This window comes from Pristis pectinata, chromosome 1 (genome assembly GCF_009764475.1).
Source record: "Pristis pectinata isolate sPriPec2 chromosome 1, sPriPec2.1.pri, whole genome shotgun sequence".
Classification (NCBI taxonomy): Eukaryota; Metazoa; Chordata; class Chondrichthyes; order Rhinopristiformes; family Pristidae; genus Pristis; species Pristis pectinata.
Window position 1 is genome coordinate 28793589 of NC_067405.1, and position 17907 is coordinate 28811495.

The 17907-nt window shown below is 41.7% G+C and overlaps 1 protein-coding gene across 5 annotated transcripts in view; it reads left to right on the plus strand.

Annotated features, from left to right (window-relative positions):
- The window catches only part of zranb3 (zinc finger, RAN-binding domain containing 3), a 102874-nt gene that overhangs the window by 22046 nt on the left and 62921 nt on the right, over positions 1-17907 (plus strand). For all 5 annotated transcript variants that reach the window (XM_052028316.1, XM_052028325.1, XM_052028336.1 and 2 more), the window contains exons 4-5: positions 7981-7999; positions 13336-13514. In XM_052028316.1, coding sequence (XP_051884276.1) covers positions 7981-7999; positions 13336-13514 — 198 coding nt within the window. The remainder of the gene's footprint in view (positions 1-7980; positions 8000-13335; positions 13515-17907) is intronic.

Below are 17907 nucleotides of genomic sequence, written 5' to 3' on the forward strand. Positions count from 1 at the left end.
CCCCAGCAACGATGCACGCTCAGCACATCAGTCAGGGCACTACCCTGAACCCTACACTCTCAGGAATGAGCAGCTGAACCACTCATCCTGGCCTGTCCAACACCAGCATTGAAAGGGCAGCTTCTCCACACTGAGCCACAGGACGATTCTTTGCTGGGGGAGTACCAAGGGGGAGCAGGGGTTTGTAGCAGGTTTCCAGCACAGCTTCACACCACAATGAGCAGGGCAAGGGTTTGTTGCAGGTTCCTGGCCAAGCAGTTGGGAGTTGTTGTGTGAAATCATTCTTTTAACTGTCTTGAGGATCAAGGACTCTGGACTTGAGCTTTGTAGACCAAAACTCGTTTAATCACAAAGGCAAACACGGGACAGAATGGATAGGAACAGACACACGCTCACTCACGCACAGGATACCACGAACATGAGAGGGAAATCGCAACTGGGGTAAAATATGCTCACACACACACAGTAATACACACAAGCACACAATACAATGTACAACTTCAGGATATAACCCTTCAATGCCTGTCCCACACTAGCATTGTCCCTAATACTACCCTGAGTCTGAGTGGAACACTCCCAGACCATGTGGTGATGCACTCTTACCAATGATCTCTGCAGCGTTGTCTCACTACTCCTGGGGTCGTCAAAAGAGACAGGGCTAGAGGAGGCAGCCCTTTTTATGATGCTAGGGGGCTGGGTGGAGTCTCACTTGTGGTTTGAACGAGCCAATGGTGTGGAAGTCAAGGACAAAGGTTCCTGCCGCAGCCAATGGTCAAGCAGGTTCATAGACAAAGGATACTGGTCAGGCAGGTTCAGATGCAAAAGGTACTCTCATACCTGAGGGGTGGATGGAGCCGCACCTTGATTGACAGTAGTATCACTTCCAATCGGAGGAGCAGTGCTGTCCTCCGGTCAGCGGGGGTCAGTGTCATTACTGTCACGTGAGAGCCATGTGGATTTCTCACAACAGGAGGGTAGGGCCTCATGTCAGGTTACCACCACAGCAGTGTGCAGCCTGAGCAGACTTTCTTCAAATTACGCGAGGGGTCATGCACCTGTAAGGGTTTGGATTGGAGGGCCAAGAGCACTATAATGAGTCAGCATTTTGCAGGGTGAGGCTGAGGGAGTAGCACTGTAGTTGCAAAGGATTTTGACTCCGCATATCATGGTACATAATTGGAATCAGTTCAGATGGAGCAAAGGAGTCACTGGGGGCAGAGAAGATTGGTGGGAATTGATTATAGACAGAAGGTATCAGGGGCACTTTGGCTGGGTAATTACATTAAATGATATGACGGGATAGGCGATGGCCAGCATTTACAGAACATGTGATTCACAATGAATTTGCCTAGGCATCACAGGAAAAGTGGTCGAACCATGGATTGCAGAAAAAAAAAATTAGTGTTAAAGCAAAAGTAAAGGCTTGCAAAGTTGGCAGAAAAAAAAGAATGCAGTTTTGAAGCATTTTAGGCTTCAGCAAAGGATGACCAAGAAATTCATGAAGAAAAATGTAAGCTAGCAGACTGTAAGAGACTGGGCAGGCACGGTAGTGTAGTGATTAGCGTAATGCTTTACAGTGCCAGCGACTCCGGGTTCAATTCCCTCTGCTGTCTGTAAGGAGTTTGTATGTTCTCCCCGTGTCTGCGTGGGTTTCCTCCGGGTGCTCCGGTTTCCTCCCACATTCCAAAGATGTACAGGTTAGGAAGTTGTGGGCATGCTATGTTGGCGCCAGAAGCATGGCGACACTTGCGGGCTGCCCCCCCCCCCCCCGAACACTACTGTGTATTTCGATGTACATGTGACGAATAAAGACCTTGTATGTATGTATATGTATGTACGTATGTGTGTGTGTGTATATATTTCCATGAGTGGGAAGGTGAACATGGTGAGAATAAAAAGAGGCTTAAAGGGATATAAATAAGCTCAGGCAGTGGGCAACATCATGACAGGTGGCGTGCAATGTGGAAAAATGTGACATTATCCAGAGTTTGGAAAAAAAACAGAAATACTGCATGTTTGTTAAATGGTGAGAGATGAAGAAAAGTTGGTGTTCAAATGGATGTAGGTCAGCTTGCAAGTAAATCACTGAAGACCAATGTGCAGGTATAGCAAGCAGTTTAAGAAGAAGCAAATGATATGTTGCTGGAGGATTTGAGTATAAGAATAAAGATGTCATATTACAATATATATGGGTGACAGCACACTTGGAGTAATGTTTACAACATTGTCTCCTAACCTCGAGGAATACAATTGCTACAGAGAAACCACAGTGAAAATCCACCAGACAGGTTTTTGGGATGATAGGTCTCTTTTCTTGCTTGAAGACAGGTCATGTAGACCAAGCCTCTTCTTCAGAGTTTAGAAGAATGAGAAGTGATCTCATTGAAACTTTTTTAAAAAAAATCTTAAGAGAGCACAGCAAGGAAGAGTTGGGGAGGATATTTCCCCTGGCTGAAGCATTTAGAATTCAGGGTCATAGTCTCAAAATAAGGGGTAGGTCATTTAGAACAAAGATGAGAACTTTCTTCACTCAGAGGGTGATGAATTCTTGGAATTCTCTTTGAAGATTGCTTTGGAGATACAGTCATTGAATTGATTTAAAACAGATATTGGTTACATTTCTGCATTTTAAAGGAATCAGGAGTCTGGGGATGGGGCAGGAAATTGGTGTTTGAGGTTGCATATTAGTTCTGATCTTGTTGAATGGCTGAGGAGATTGATGTGCCACTGCGGCAATTTCTTATGTTCTTGTATTTGTTACCTTACCTATTCCATATCGCTTCCTGGCTGTTTTCTTGGTTGAGCCAGGCCATTTGTTATGTTGGTCTTTTTTACTCCAAGCTGATCTTCAAAGCCCACATCTTGTGTTCATCAGGGATGCTTGTTTCCATGTCACATCAATGGGAAAAAACAATTTTCTTGAGCAAGCTTTTACCATTTTCTTATTCTCTTCATTCCAGCATGATGGCAGTAAGGTTTCTTCACAACAGCCATGTTTGTCTGTATTTTAAAAGATATTGCATTGTACATAATTTTATTTAGAGTTTGTTAATTCGGATTAACTTGTATTATTAAAAACAAATAACAGTGAGCAGGTATATTTGCAGAAGCAATTTCTGAGATTGGGGAAGTAACATTTTCTTGTCCTTATTTCCTCAGTAAAATGATGTTATTAAGAGTTAAGCAAAAAAGGACCTCTGTTATTGAGTTCTATTTTTCTAATAATTCAGTGCACTCTGGAAATATAACCTATTAGAATCAGTAAATGGAATCAATAAAAACAAAATGCTGGAAACATTTAGCAGATCAGGCAGTGTCTGTGCAAAGAGAAACATTAACTTTTCAGATCATTGATGTTTTGTCAAATTAAAGTTTGAATCAATACTTTGCTGAAGTCAATAAATCTTCTATTGTATTTTTGACATGAGGCTGCAAATGCTGGAATCTGGAGCAACACACGAGATGCTGGAAGAACTTGGCAGGTTAGGCAACCTCCATGGAGAGAAATGGACAGTCGACGTTTCGGGTCAAGACCCTTCATTTGAACCATTAATGTCCAGCTGAGGGGTCTTGACCTGAAACGTCGACTGTCCATTTCCCTCCCTAGATGTCACCTGACCCGTTGAGTTCCTCCAGCATTTTGTGTGGTGTTCTATCATATCCTCGTCTGCATTGCATCACCTATTTTGGAATATGAAAACACATGGATGCAGCCTGGAAAAAATGACATGATGTGACTTGGGTCTAAAGTGAGCTATTTTATATATCAATGCAGAAAAAGGTAAATGTATAGTACATAGTATATTACAGCACAGTACAGGCCCTTCGGCCCATGATGTTGTGCTGACATTTTATCCTACTCTGGAATCTATCTAACCCTTCTCTCCCACGTAGCCCTCCATTTTTCTGTCATTCACATGCCTATCTAAGAGTCTCTTAAATGTTCCTGATGTATCTGCCTCACCACCTCTGCCGGCAGTGTGTTCCATGCACCCACCACTCTCTGTGTAAAAAAAAACACAACTTATGACAACCCCCCTATACCTTCCTCCAATCACCTTAAAATTATGCCCCTTTGTGTTAGTCATTTTCACCCGAGGAAAAGTCTCTGACTGTCCACTCGATCTATGCCTTGTATCATCTTGTGCACCTCTATCAAGTCGCCTCTCATCCTCCTCTCTCCAAAGAGAAAAGCTCTAGTTCGCTCAACTTATCCTCATAAGACATGCTCTCCAATCCAGGCAGCATCCTGGTAAATCTCCTTTGCACCCTCACTAAAGCTTCCACATCCTTCCTGTCATGAAGCGACCAGAACTGAACACAATACTCCAAGTGTGGTTTAACCAGTGTTCTATAGAGCTGCTGTTGAACTCAATACCCTGACTAATGAAGGCCAGCACATCATACACCTTCTTAACAATCCCATCAACCTGAATGGCAACTTTGAGGGATCTGTGGATGTGGACCCCAAGATCCCTCTAATCCTCCACACAGCTGAAGTCCTGCCATTAACCTTGTATCCTGCCTTCAAATTCGATCTTCCAAATTGTATCATTCCACACTTGTCCAAGTTGAACTCCATTTGCCATTTCTCAGCCCAGCTCTGCATCCCACCAATGTCCTGCTGTAACCTACAGCAACCTTCTAGACTATCTACAACGCCACCAACCTTCATGTCATCTGCAAACTTACTAACCCATCCTTCCACATCCTCATCCAATTTTGTTATAAAAATCACAAAGAGCAGGGGTCCCAGAACAGTCACCGACCTCCAGGCAGAATGTGCTCCATCTACAAGCACCCTCTGTCTTCTATGGGCGAGCCAATTCTGAATCCCCACAGCTAAGTTTCCCTGGATCCCATGCCTCCTGACTTTCTGAATGAGCCTTCCATGAGGAATCTTGTCAAACGCCTTACTAAAATCCATGTACACCACATCCACTGCTCGACCTTCATCAATGTGTTTTGTCACATCCTCAAAGAATTCATTCAGGCTTGTGAGGCACGACCTGCGCCTCACAAAGACATGCAGACCGTCCCTAATCAGCCTATGCTTCGCCAAATGCCTATAAATCCTGTCTTTAAGAATTTTCTCCAGTAATTTGCTCACCACTGAAGTAAGACTCACTGGTCTGTAATTCCCAGGGTTATCCCTACTCCCTTTCTTGAACAAAGGGACAACATATGCCAGCCTTCAATCATCTGGCACTATTCCTGTGGCCAGTGAGGACACAGATCATCGCCAAAGGCACAGCAATCTCTTCCCTCGCTTCTGGTAATAATCTTGGATATGTCCCATCTGGCCCCTGTGACTTACCTATCCTAATGTTTTTCAAAAGTTCCAGCATATCCTCTTTCCTCACATCGATGTGCCCCAGCATATCAACCTGTTGTACGCCATCCTCACAAATGTCAAGGTCTCTCACTGAATACTGAAGCAAAGTATTCATTAAGGACCTCCCATACCTCTTCCGACTCCAGGCACATGTTTCCTCTTTTATCCCTGATCAGTCCTACCCTCACTCTAGTTATCCTCCTATTCTTCATGTACGTGTCGAACACCTTGAGGTTTTCCTTAATCGTACTTGCCAAGGCCTTCTCATGCCCCCTTCTAGCTCTCCTAAGTCCATTCTTAAGCTCCCTTTTAACTACCTTGTAACTCTCAAGAGCCCTATCTGATCTTTGCTTTCCAAACCTTAGGTAAGCTTCTTTCTTCCTCTTGAGATATTCTCCATCTCTTGTCAATCATGGTTCCTTCACTCTATCATTCTTACCCTGCCTCAATGGGACAAACCTATCCAGAACTCCCTTAACAACCTCCACATGTCAGTTGTGCACTTCCCCAAGAACATCTGTTCCCAATTTTCGCTCCCAAATTCCTACCTAATAGCATCATAATTCCCCGTCCCCCAGTTAAATACTTTCCCATATTGTCTGCTCCTATCCCTCTCCAAGGTTACGGTAAAGGTCAAGGAGTTATGGTCACTGTCTCCAAAATGCTCTCCCACCGAGAGACCTGAAACCTGATCAGGCTCATTTCTTAGTACCAGGTTCAATATGGCCTCTCCTCTAGTTGGCCTATCCACCTACTGTATCAGGAATCCTTCCTGGACACCATCTATCCCCTTTACACGAAGGAGGTACCAATCAATATTAGGGAAGTTGAAATCACCCATGACAATAACCTTGTGTTATTTTCGCACCTTTCCAAAATCTGCCTCCTGATCTGCTCCTCAGCATCTCTGCTGCTATTGGGGGTGGGGTGGGTGGTGGTCTGTAGAATACTCCCAATAGAGTGATCACTCCCTTCCTGTTTCTGAACTCCACCCACACTGACCCACTAGACGATCCCTCCAGGACGAATACTCCCTTTCTACAGCTATGATACTGTCCCTCGTCAACAAGCCATGCCCCCACCTCTTTTACCTCCGTCCCTGTCCCTTTTGAAGCATCGGCATATCCAGCAGTCATTCCTACCCTTGTGACAGCCAAGTCTCTGTAATGGCCACCACGTCATAATTCCATGTACTTACCCATGCTTTAAGTTCATCAGCGTTGTTCCTGATACTTCTCGCAGTAAAGTGGGCACACTTCAGCCCATCCAAATGACTGCAATTTTGCCCTTTCAACTGCCTATCCTTCCTCAGTCTTTCTACACTCTGCATCTACTTGTACATTAAATGCACCAACCTCTGATCTATCACTCGGGTTCCCATCCCCCTGCCAAACTACTTTAAACCCTACCCAACATGATTGTCCCCCTCCAGTTCAGGTGTAACCCATCCCTTTTGTACAGGTTGTGCCTTCCCCAGAAGAGGTCTCAATGATCCACAAATCTAAAACCCTGCCCCATGCACCAACTCCTCAGCCACGCATTCATCTGCCAAATCATTCTATTCTTACCCTCACTGGCGCTTGGCACAGGCAGCAATCCAGAGATTACCCTTGAGGTCCTGCTTTTCAGCTTCCTACCTCGCTCCCTATATTGCCTCTTCAGGACCTCATCTCTTTTCCTACCTATGGCATTGGTACCAATATGTACCACGACTTCTGACTTCTCGCTCTCCCCTTCAGAATATTGTGGACTCAATCCCTGACCCTGGCACCCGTGAGACAACATTCCATCCAGGAGTCCCTTTCACATCTGCAGAATCTCCTGTCTGCCCCCCTTACTATTGAATCTCCTCTTCTTCCCACTTCCCTTCTGCACCATACAACCAGGCTCAGTGCCAGAGAGCTGGTCACTGTGGCTTTCCTCTGGTAGGTTGTCTGTCTCCACCCGCCAACAGTATCCAAAGCAGTATACCTGTTATTGAGGGGAATGGCCACAGGGGTTCTCTGCACTACCTGCCTGCTCTCCTTCCTTCTCCTGACAGTCACCCAGCTACCTGCCTCCTGCAGCTTAGGAGTCACTGCCTCCCTGTAGCTCTTATCTATGAACTCCTCATTCTCCCGTAGGTGCCGAAGGTCATCCAGCTGCATCTCCAGTTCCCTAACGGTCTGTAAGGAGCTGCAGCTGGATGCACCTCATGCAGATGTAGTTATCAGGGAGACTGGATGTCTCCCAGAACTCCTACATTTCACAAGATGAACACACCACTGGTCCTGGAGCCATTCTTAATACTCTAGCCTGGCACTAAAGGAAAAAATCAAAGAAATAAAGAAAGAAACTTACCAGAGACTTGACTTAGCCTCTGCCTCCTCTCACCAAAGCTTTGTGTGCTCTGCTCTAACCCTGGTCCACTCTCACAATGGTTGCTCCACTAATACCTACCTTCCAAATCTGGCTCCGACTCTCAACTCTGCAAGGTGAAACTCACAAGCACAGACACAGAGACTCACCTCTTTTCATAGGGGATAAATATCTCAAATATTTAAAATAGCTGGACAGAAATTCCATTCTTGAATAGAATTGGTGAATATTTACATATTTGTTCTCAGAATTGGTGTTCCACTTACTGTTGTGTTTTTTTTTTGCAGGTGTATGATTGCAGACGAGGTGAGCATTTATTGAATTTTATCCTGGAGCAGAATGATGATGTTGCAATTACAACTTGAATATTTGTTTACGGAGTAATAACATTGTCTATCCTCCAATTTGAAAGAGGAAGGATGAAAAAAATTAAATTCACAGAAAGGGGAGCATATAAGAACAATATGCAGAAAAATGTATTTCTCCAGATATTAATTATGAATCCTAACATTCTATAAAGTAGAATTTTAATTATTTGGGCTCTTTAATGGATTTGATCCTTTGCAGCACAACAACCTATGTATGTTCCTATGGGTCACTGACCATCATAGGTGATTTATTAGGATATCATAAGAAAATGCATAGTTTTGCTACGTTTCTTAGGCTCCATTAATCAAAAAATTGTATGAATTTATCCAAAATTCTTTGCACTTAATGAGCTCATGCAGAATTCACACCTCCTCCAGAAAATTTGTTCCTGATGATGTACAAATTTATTTATTTGCATTTATTCCTATAAAAATTATTACTATTTCATACAGAGATGCCAAGGTTATCACTGAAATATCTCCAAAAAATCATTTTGCCTGCCATTTTTCTCAGTGTAAACAAAATATTTGCTAATTAAAAACATGAAAAAAAACTTTCACCTTTTGAATTTGAATGAAACTTAACTATGTTATTCCTTTGATTTCTTCCTCCACCCCCCCACCTCCCCCCTCACAGTTCCTCATTTAGAAGGCCTGGTCATCTCTCAGGAGTTTTGGCTGCAGTTTAATTCTGTTTTTGTTTCATTTTTAGATGGAATGTGAGTATTATTGGCAAGACCAGCATTTGATGTCCACCCCCAATAGCCCTTGTGAAAATGGTGACTCATGAACTTGTACAATTCTTGGCAGTGAAAGTACTCCCAAAGTGCTATTGGGCATTTCCAGAATTTAGATGAAGTAATTATGTAGAAATGGATAATTATTTCCAAGTCAGACTTGGAGGGAACTTGTAGGTGGTTACATTCCTATATTCCTTAGTCCTTTTTATGCATTTGTGTGTTTGGTAGTTGATGCTGAATGAAATCTGGTTCCAGTGCAGATGGTGCACTTTACCAGCTGCAGCGTTACTATTGATGGCAGAAAGAATGTTTCCGGTGTTAGATGGGTGTGGATCAAGTGCGATTTTTTTTGTTCCCTGGGTGGTGTTGAGCTTCTTGAGTGTTGTTGGAGTTCCAAACATCCAGTCAAATGGAGAATATACAGTAACATTCTTGTGCCTTTATAGCTTGATGTAGTCAATATTTAATGCCTGACTTTCTTTTACTGTCATTATATTTATGTGGCAGGTTGAGTTGTGTTTCTCATTGAGTTTCAGGATGTTGAAATAGGTTAATTCCAAAAGGTAGCATCATTCTAAAGGGTGGACAGCAACAAAGGGACATGCATGTGACTGAGCATAATTCTTTAAAGATAACAGGAGAGAGTGGTTAGTAAAGCAATTGTTCTTCATAAATAAAGATGTAAAAGTACAAAATCAGGAAGGTTATGTTGAGCTGGTATAAAACACTGGCAGTGACAGAAATATTACATCCAATTCTGGCCACTGAGCGTCATAGAAGCCTGAAAAATATTCACTAGATTACATGGTACATACTGTATATTTAAAAAAAAATCATGGAGAACTTAACAGGGTAGATAAGGACAGGATTTTTTCCCTGGGTGAGGAATTTGGAACAAGTGGTTGCAGTTTCAGAATATGGGTTTAAGCTAATTTAGGATTGGGATGGGGAAAAATTTCTTTACACAAAACATTTTGACTGGAGGGATATTGAAGCTTGGCCATTTGTTGCATTTGGAGAGAGGTCAATGGATTTCCTGAGCTTAGAGGAAATTAGGGCAATGGGGAGTGTAGGAAGATGATGTTGAGGTGGAAGATCTGCCATGATGTTGAATTGCAGAGCAGACTCAAAGTGAATGGTCTTCTCCTGCTTCTCTTTCTTGTATTTTTACGTTGTACTGTTGGAGATTGGTCATTGCATCGAACTTGCATACTGTGAGTATTACTAGGTACAATTGGCCCACATGGGAAGTTACTAGTTGTTATGAATGGAGCTGAAGACAATGCAGTTGTCATTAGATATTTCCACTTCTGACCATGTGGATGATAGGTCATTGATAGTGCAACTTGTCCACTGTTCTGAGGCATTTCTGCAGCAGTGTCCAGAGGCTGAGATGATTATCTTCCAACACTCAAACCCATATTCCTTTGTGTTGCATAGGACTGCAGCTAGGGAGATCCTGCCACTGATTTGTGATATTGAATTTTGTTGGCATATCTTGATGCCACATTTGGTAGATGGTGCACGTGTTTTCCTTGCTGGAATTTGACTCTGTTGCCCATGTTTGGAGTAAGCCTGTAAAGATGTCTGGAATAGAATGGTCTCGGGGGAACCCAGGTTGAGTTGGTCTGACATCATAGTACTGTTGATGACACCTTCTTTGAGGTGATTGATAGCAGGCTAATAACATGGTAACTGGTCAGATTAAATTAGTCCTTCTCGTGCACAAGACAATCTTCTGTTTTGTCCAGTGGATGCCAGGATTGTTAATGTACTGGCATAGCTTGATTGTAGAGACAGTTTATACTGGAGCATTACATGTTTGATGTTGTGTGCACCCAAAACCTTTGCTAAATGCAGCATTCTCAGCTTTAGGATAAATTCAGATGACACAAGTCCAACTTCTGTGTTGGCAGAGGATGAGATGAATGAACCATTCAAAATTTCTGGCTGAAAATGGTTCAAGTGCTCAGGCTTGTCTTTGGATGCTGGTAGCACTTGAGATGTTTGAGGATTGGGACGTCAATTAATTGTTCAAATTTCATTCATGACTGTGTGGCAAGACTGCAGAGCTTTGGTAGTGGGATTGCTTAGCTCTAATCCTTTGTAGCAGATCTAATGCTTCTCTATCCTGAGGCTGGATTGTGGGGATTATTTAAAGAGGAAGTAGATAAACTTTTGAAAGGTTGGTGAATTGAGGGCTGCTGGGAAGTGGCACAGCAGGGGCAATGAGGCCTGGAACAGATCAGCCCTGATCACGTTGAATGGTCGGGCAGGCTTGAGGGGCCAAGTGTTCTACTCCTACTTGGTTATGTTCTTGCAATGTTTCTGTTATTTTGTAGCTTCACCAAGTTGGTTTCTGATTATTAGAGAGCCCTTGTGCAGCTTCTGGCCAGCTCTTCTACAAACCTGTTGAACCATGTGTATTTTACCGGTTTGATTGCAAGAGGCAACAGCTAGGTATTTGGTATTGGTATTGGTTTATTATTGTCACTTGTACCGAGGTACAGTGAAAAATTTGTCTTACAAACCGATCTTACAGGTCAATTCATTACACATTGCAGTTACATCAAGTTAGTACAGAGTGCATTGATGCAGTACAGGTAAAAAAAACAATAACAGTACAGAGTAAAGTGTCACAGCTACAGAGAAAGTGCAGTGCAATAAGGTGCAAGGTCACAACAAGGTAGATCATGAGGTCATAGGTCATAGTCCATCTCATTGTATTTCCCACATCCCTGACCTGTGTTTCACAACTTTTACTTGCTCATTTGTTTGTTTTTCTCTCTCCAACTGCTTTCATTAACCTGTCAACAAGATGGCTTCATCAAAAGCTTATCACTGTGGCAGTTTGGGCCTGGCCCCATCAGAGACATTACTTTTGTCCTATTTATCTGTTCCCCACCCTTGCTGCAACTTAAAACTAACATGTTTTGTTTCTTTCCCAGTGCTGATGAAGGGTGATCAGCCTGAAATCTCTTTCTCTTTCCATTATTGCTACCTTACTTGCTGAATGTATCCAATGTTTCTGTCAATTTGAGTGCCTGCTTTTTAACTGTTACCTGCTTCTCAGCCAATTTGCTAATCAGTTTAGTAATTTGTCTTCAGTTTCACAAGCTTTAATCTCAACCAGCAGTTTCTTGTAGTAGTTTGGAGCAACAAACAATCTGCTGGAGGAACTCAGCGGGTTGAGCAGCATCTGTGAGGGGAAAGGAATTGTCGACATTTTGGGTCGAAACCCTTCCTTCTGGATCCATACAAACAACAGTTCTCCTGTCCCCACTTTTTTTGGTCACTGCTTGAAAAATTTCATTCTGGTTTGGTTTGGCCTGCTGATTCACTTTGATCAATGGAAAATTTTCAAAGCATTCCATTATAGACTCAAGTTATTTCCCAAAAGCAGAAGTTGATCTTGGCTGAAGCTGTGGAGCCTGTCTGAATAGACTACCAGTAAAGTCCTCAGTGAGTTGTAAAAGAAGTGTGTACTCTGAAGATAAACCTGGTTGTCACCATTTGTTGGGTTAAATATGCAGCCTGCTTTTATTCTGCTTATTGTGGTCCATTTGTGGGTGATATTACACATACCTCACTGTCAGCTTTCTGGGGGTCACCATTATCTGGGCTAGTAACAAGTTTATTTTGTGGCTTCAAGACCAAATTAAAAGCTGTGTGTCGAACAGCACAGTTCTTGATTTCCAAAAACCTTTCCACAATGTACAAGCCTTGTCAAGTTGTGATGTGAGAACTCTTCACTTGCAGTTCCAACAACATGAAGCTTTGCACAGTTTTGCAGAATGTCACCTAATTGATTGGGAGCTCATCCACCACCCTTCACATTCATTTCCTCCATCATGGCTGTAGCATATACCATGTACTGCAGTTACTCACTAAGACTGCTGCAACAGCACCGGTCAAACCTGCTACCTCATCCACATAGAAGAGAAAAGGCAAAAATTAGATAGGAAGAGTAGTGCATACAAGTTATCCTCCAAATGACAAACCATGCTAACTTGGAAATTTATCACCACTGTTACATTGTCAATGTAACCATAACAGGTGCACAGAACTAAAATTTGAGATTCAAATGTGAATATTTTAGAAATATGATGCTTAACTTTTATGTTAAAGTTACCATAACAAATTAGCATTCATTTTGCAAACTGAAAATTTCTCTTGAAATGAAGGCCTTTTTTTTTCAAATGTGTACGTGTCAATAAAGTATACATAATAAATCAAAGTAATGCTTTCAAAAAATAATCATGCAGAATAAAATGCTGCTTGATTTTTGAAATATTATGCAAGTAAATATTAAATAGTCCACGTAGGAGTGAATTCTATGATGATGGCATCTAATGCCCATTCCATTAAGCAAGTCAATTCCAGCCATCTCCATTTCAGTAATGGATATCTGGTTGTGAAAATCCTTAATTTGCAATATCTCTGAAAGTGAACTGACACTTAATTTTCTATTAGTAGTTTGAAAATTCAAATTATGAACAGAATAACTAAGGTTATGCACTTTTTTCCCCCACAGATGGGCCTGGGCAAAACTATTCAAGCAATTGCAATATCCTACTTGTATAAAAAGGAATGGCCTGTGCTGATCGTTGTTCCATCATCACTTAAGTATCCCTGGATAGAAGAAATAGAAAAATGGATCCCTGATCTCAATCCTGATGATATTAATCTAATTGAGTCTAAAAGTGATGTAGGGTGAGTTTTATCAATTTAAGATCAATAAATAAGATTCACTGAGGTTGTTAGCCATGTTACAATGAGCAGGTCTTTTAATAACAGACCATTTCTATCACTCCTGAAATCTCTGCTGTGTTTTGTCTGCCCCTCATTTTATGCATTGACTCAGATAACAGATGGGTTGGTCAAGGCCAAAGGCACACTGACCATTTAACAGCTAGAGAGGATCAATTTGGATTTTGTTGGTCTGAAGTGTTTAGTTTATTGGAAAGTAAAGTAGTAGTTCTGTATCAACCTATCAAGACAACTTGAAGCAGATTAAAGGATTGGCAAAAGAATTGAAGACAACACAAAGGAAAAAAAACATTCACATGAGATGGTTGTGATCTGTAAAGCACCGTCTATAAGACTGGTGGAAGCAAATCCAATGATTGCTTTCATAAAAGCAACCAGGCAATGCACAAAGGTTAAAAATAAAAATGCAGGGAGGAAAGAGTCAGGCATGGAACTAGCTGTATTGAGTTAATGCTGACTTTTCCAAGAACAATGAGCCAGCTGGTGTCCTCCCTCTGCTGTGTTTTTTCTAGGCTTGAAATTGATAGAGAAGTCAAAAGGGGGAAGACAGGCTATGTATGTTAGAAATTGGCTCCATATTTGTGGTCTCTGAATCGTAGCATTTAGAGGTAAAAAAAAAGAGGGGGTGAAGCCTAAAGGAACACGTGTTGGCATAGAGATTGGAGGGAGTAGTATGGCTTTATTGCAACAGGTTTCAGTGAAAATTAGACATTGATAGCACGCAGAGCTAAAGTATTTGAGGAAGACGGAGTGGGTGATGATGATTGTGGAGAAGGTGAGAAAAGATGATAAGACATTCATTTGCCACTTATACTATTGTAAGAAGTGTAATGGAAATTGGCTTAGATGGTCATGAAAAGGTCATGATGGGGGCAGATAGAAAATAAATTTTAAAGACAACTGGGATTCACTTATTACTTCTGGCTGAAGATGGTTGCAAACACTTAAGCTATTGTCAGTCACTGCTGTTTGTGACTGTATGTGACAGGACCAAAGTTGGTGAATGTCATCTCTTATGAGCTTGCTTGTTAAGAAATAAGTAGGATTTATCTTCTTACAAGGCGGAAGACGTGCGTGAAGTGTTTTGAAGAGCAGAGTTTTGCAGAAGGAAAATTTATGATACCATCCAAGATCACACATTAGCATCTATCCGGATGCATCACAGCTTGGTATGGCAATTGCTCTGGCCAAGAATGCAAGAAATTGCAGAGAATTATGAACACAGCCGAATCTATCACAAACACCAGCCTCCTCACCATTGACTCCGTCTACACTTCCTGCTGCCTCAATAAAGCAGCCAACGTAATATAAGACCCCCCCACCCCTGTCATTCTGAGTCCACCACAACCCCCCTCCCCCCCCCATCCCATTCCATTGAGCAGAAGATACAAAGCTTGAAACAAGGACTGCTTCTAACCCGCTGTTGTAAGCCTCTTGAATGGACTAATTGTACAATAAAGATGAACTCTCGATCTCTCAATCTACCTCGTCATGGCTCTTGCACTTTATTTGTCTACCTGACTTGCACTTTTTCTCTAATTGTAACAATATATTCTGTGTACTGTTATTGTTTTTCCTTTTGTACTGCCTCAATGTACTTATGTTTGGAATGATCTGTGTGGATGGCGTGCAAAACAAAGCTTTTCACGGTATCTCGATACACATGACAATAATAAAACAATTACACGAGCAAACGATTTTGTTGAAGGTCTGCTGGGGAAAAAGTTCAGAAGGATTTTGAGGTAGTAAACATTGAAATGTTTGATCATTTTCAGGATAATTAAATTGTGGTGCACTTCATTTTTTGTTACTACTTGCAATGTAAAAGTCAGGGCGAGTCAGAGTCATACAGCACAGAAACGAACCCCAACTATCGACAAGATGCCCATATAAGCTAGTCTCATTTGCCAGTGTTTGGCCCATATCCTTCTAACTCTTTCCTATGCATGTACCTGTTAAGTGTATTTTAAATGTTGTTAATGTACCTCCCTCAACCACTTCCCGTGGCAACTCATTTTATATACAGACCACCCTGTGGGTGAAAAAGTTGCCCCTGGGGTATTAATTCTTTCCCCTCTCACCATAAACCTATGCCCTCTAGTTTTTGATTCCCCAGCATGGGGGTGGGGAAGAGAAAGTCTGTGCATTCACCTTGCCTATGCCCCTCATGATTTTATACACCTCTATAAGATCACTCCTCATTCTCCTATGCTCCAATGAATAAAGTAATAAAGTCCTAGCCTGCTCAACCTCTCTCCATAACTCAAAGCCTCAAGTCCTGGTAACATCCTCGTAAATTTTTTCTGCACTCTTTCCAGTGTAATGGCATCTTTCCTATAGATGGATGACCAAAACTGAACATAATATTCCAAATGCAGCCTTCCCAATGTTTTGTACAACTGCAACATGACATCCCAACTTCTATACTCTGTGCCCTGACTGCTGAAGGCCAGCATGCCAAAGTCCACCTTCACCACCCTACCTACCTGTGACACCACTTTCAGGGAAGCATGTACTTGTACACCTAGGTCCCTCTGTTCTACAACACTCCCGAAGCCTTGCTATTCACTGAAGCATTGGAACTCATGTGATTTTTAGTCTTTTGGTATAGAGCATATTTCTTAATCTATAAGGGTAACCTAATCAAAAGTAATCTGAAAACTTGACCATTGTAGTTCCTGAGTAAAATAGCAGGACTGTAGGCTTTGTATCCTGCCAGCTCTGAATGCTGACCTGGAATTCAAACTAAGGCTTAAAATTTTAGTGCTGTCCCTAAAATATCTCATTTCAGACAACATACAAGTAAAATATAACTTGCACTTGTCTTAAAATTTTACATAGAAATATCTTCTTTTTTTCCTCCTCTCATTCCCACACCCCACGCTAGGTCCCTTTTTTATTTGCAGAATGACTCGTCTTAAAAATAAACATTTTCACAGCTTATGTAAGGTTTCTTGAAGGAATAAGCTTTCACCACATTTGATAAACAACATCAGGACATGCTATTGGTTGAAATGAGTATTTTTAAACTATAGGCAGTGGGCTGTAGATGTCTTTATTCTCAATAGCATAAATTGTGCCAATCAAAATATGGTGTATCCAAAATATAACTATTTCCTTACCATCAAGATAAATGTAAACAATCATGGTAGAATATTTTCAAGTCTCAAAGAAATAATGAAAACTGCTTGATCTTTAACTTTTCTCACAAGGGCTTTATGAGAGGCACTGATGATGAGTGTAATACCAAAAGCTTTATAATTAACAATTACATCTTATCCCAGTGCTTCTACCTTCCTTATTCAAGAATTACCTATTGCAAATGCTGATGGATCACAAAAACATGCAGAAAGTCGCAAAAAATGCAAACAGAATGAAGGAATTTGCGTCTGCAGAATTCAGCAGTGTGGTGATTGGAAGGTAGAACAAAGAACAGTAGAGCACAGAATAAGCCCTTCAGCCCACCATGTCAACACTGGCCAAGATGCCAGTCTAATTTAATGCCATCTGCCTGCACATTGTCCCTATCTTTCTATTCCCTACCTGTTTATGTGTTTGTTGAAATGCCTCTTAAACACTGCTTTTGTATCTGCTTCTATCATCTCCCCAGCAACGCATTCCAGGTACCTTCCGCTCTGTGTATATGTAAAAAAAAAATTTGCCTTCCAAATCTCCTTTGAACTTCCCCCTTGCACCTTCAACCTATTCCCTCTAATATTTGACGTTTCCACCCTGGGGAAAAAGACTCTGACTATCTACCCTATCACTGCCTCTCATAATCTTGTATACTTCCATCAGGTCACCCATTAGCCTCCGACAGTCCTGAGAAAACAGTCCAAGTTTCTCCAAGCTTTCCTTGCAGCTTCCCTCACTTGGCTCTCTCCAATCCAGGCAACATCCTAGAGATCCTCTTCTGCACCCTCTCCAAAGCCTCCACATCCTACCTGTAAAGTGACAACCAGAACTGCACATGATCCTCAAAGTTTTATATAGCTGCAACATGTCTTTCAGACTTTTGTACTCAATGCCCTGACCGATAAAGGCCAGCATACTGTACACTGCTTTTACCACCTTATCTACTCGTGTTGCCACTTTCAGGGAACTACAGTCCAGCACCCCAAGATCCCTCTGAACATCAATGTTCCTCAGGGTCCTGCAATTTACTGTATACTTCCCTCTTGTATTTGACCTCCCAAAATACAACACCTCACATTCGTCTGGATTAATTTTTATCTGCCATTTCTCTGCCCAAATTTCCAACTGAGCTATATCCTGCTGTATACTTTGAGGAACTTCTTCACTACCCACAACAATTTTCATGTTGTCTGCAAGTACT